Source organism: Dendroctonus ponderosae, unplaced genomic scaffold, assembly GCF_020466585.1.
Source record: "Dendroctonus ponderosae isolate FM_Combo_2020 unplaced genomic scaffold, Dpon_F_20191213v2 Dpon_F_20191213_7, whole genome shotgun sequence".
NCBI lineage: Eukaryota > Metazoa > Arthropoda > Insecta > Coleoptera > Curculionidae > Dendroctonus > Dendroctonus ponderosae.
Window position 1 is genome coordinate 2,911,611 of NW_026018916.1, and position 2,142 is coordinate 2,913,752.

A 2,142-nucleotide genomic window follows, 5' to 3' on the forward strand; every position below is an offset into this window, starting at 1 on the left:
AATAGTATTTACATCGTTTAAGTATTACATAAGTATCATAAAAAAGTCACGTACCTTCTGGAAATACTTGTCGCATCTTCAAATAGGACGTGGTGAGCCGAATAATAGACGCCTTGTCCAATTGCGCAGTGATGGCGTCCGGTAAGGGCAACAATTTGCCCAATTCGGTAAATTCTGCGTTTTCCTTTTCTCGTCTGCTACGTGCCGCATTTTTGCTCTTCTCTTTCATAGCGCCCTTGACCCAAAGTAAGTTATCTGCAAATCAAGTCAACATTAGGGCAAACGTCGGACAACGAATTGTCCAATAAAGTGATCAAAAGGTGTATTTCTTGTGTAAAACATTCACATTCCCTCTGAACAGAACTAAATATTCGAAAAGCATAAAACAGCAGTAAACTTGAATCCACGCGAGCTGCTAAAATAACAGCCGGTTGGCTCGAGTTGATCATTAAATTTTAACTAAGCAAATTTCGCCGTCATTTTCAGTTGACAATGGCGGAAAATTTGAATTTCAAAATCAGATAATAATAATTCACCCTATTCGATCCCACTTTATCCAATATTTGCGAGCTGCAACTCACTTTGGCAATTCATATTGCAATAAATTGGAAACTATATTTAGTTTCCTAGTGTTTCCCTAGACTCTACAGTAACTCACTAGTGGTTTTAAAATCTGGGTGCGATTCGATCTTTTTTTTGAATTAAGTACCGCTCTTCCCGTAACACGAAGCGCGGCAGATTACCTATTGAAGGGAGGACGAGAATTTCCCTTAGATCGTTCGGTTGCACCTTTCATTTCCAAATTGATATCGCTGATTGGCTGGAGGATTCTAGAGGTTTCGGTAAGTCGCACCGCCTTACAGGTATGCAAAGGTGTGATTTAGAAAATGGTGGTAATAGCATTGATTTTATATGGCCTAAGTTATTTGCTTTATCGGACCTGTCGCTTTTTGTACTGAAAATCTATTTTCTAATTCTTAGTAGTTTTCAACTACCTACTGTTTTCAATTAAGCCGCAAAAGTAAGTAGGTATGTATTCAAGGGATGCCATATTCTCAAAAAAAAAACGGATCAAATGTCTATTTAGATGGCTTAAGCCGTGTCCCATGCATCCGTTTATACGATGGTACGATGATACGAAAGTGTTTCTATTGGTTGGAGATCTGTCAATTCGTCCGCCGTCGGACGAACTGACAGATCTCCAACCAATAGAAACACTTTCGTATCATCGTACCATCGTATAAACGGATGCATGGAACACGGGCTTTAAACGGCTATTCTTGACATGTAACTGCCAATTCGCCAAAACTTTATTTGTATCGTTTTTTCAACCATCAAAGTGATGAATCTTATGAATGTTCAATAGCTCAAACTGCCATTATGCCGGAATAGAATGTCTATTCTGCGCAGCATAATAGTTTGTTGTTCTTCATCACGCCCGAATTCCCACCATCCTGATGTCTTTGACATGACAATGCTAAATGCGTGAGAGAATTTGTATGTTCAGAAAACAACCATCGAGCTTTAGCAGCCATCTATTATGCATTTCGACAAAACGACAGTTTTTGATCAGCAGAGTTACCTATTATACAGGGTGACTAGTGCAGTTAGCTTGAAACTACAGGAGATACAACAAAGGATAAATGGACAACGAATTGTAGTTTTCAATGCACTACTCGAAACTAATTTTATTTTTCAAAAATTTGACAGCTGTCAGGAGATATGTGGAAAAACTGATTTATGACAGATTCTTAAATGACTCCTAGTTCCGTCAATATTAATCTGACAGGCAAACATTCTAGAAAATTTCATGCCAAAGAAAAGACATGTGACATTTCTACAAATTATCTGACATTTTTGACATATGACACAAACGAGTTTTTTTTACCTGTTACCATATTTGATTATGCCCTTGTTGAATAGAGAATTTTATTACGACTTCAGTGATACATCACATCATTAGGTTTTTGAGAACGATTTTTACTTTCTCTATTTAGTTGAGCTAATTTAAACCTGTATTCTGCAGTCATCAACAACAATACGACAGACCATTATCCAATTTATCTACAGATTTATCTTCTGATAAAGACCACGTTAGAACACCTCGAAAAACCTCGATGAATAAGTTTGACCACATAAAAT

General features: G+C 37.3%; 1 protein-coding gene across 3 annotated transcripts in view; it reads right to left on the minus strand.

Moving 5' to 3' along the window:
- LOC109539291 (single-minded homolog 1) overlaps positions 1 to 2,142 on the minus strand; it is a 21,830-nt gene that overhangs the window by 8,122 nt on the left and 11,566 nt on the right. For all 3 annotated transcript variants that reach the window (XM_019906948.2, XM_048668305.1, XM_048668304.1), the window contains exon 2: positions 55 to 255. In XM_019906948.2, coding sequence (XP_019762507.1) covers positions 55 to 229 — 175 coding nt within the window. In that variant the 5' untranslated portion in view covers positions 230 to 255. The remainder of the gene's footprint in view (positions 1 to 54; positions 256 to 2,142) is intronic.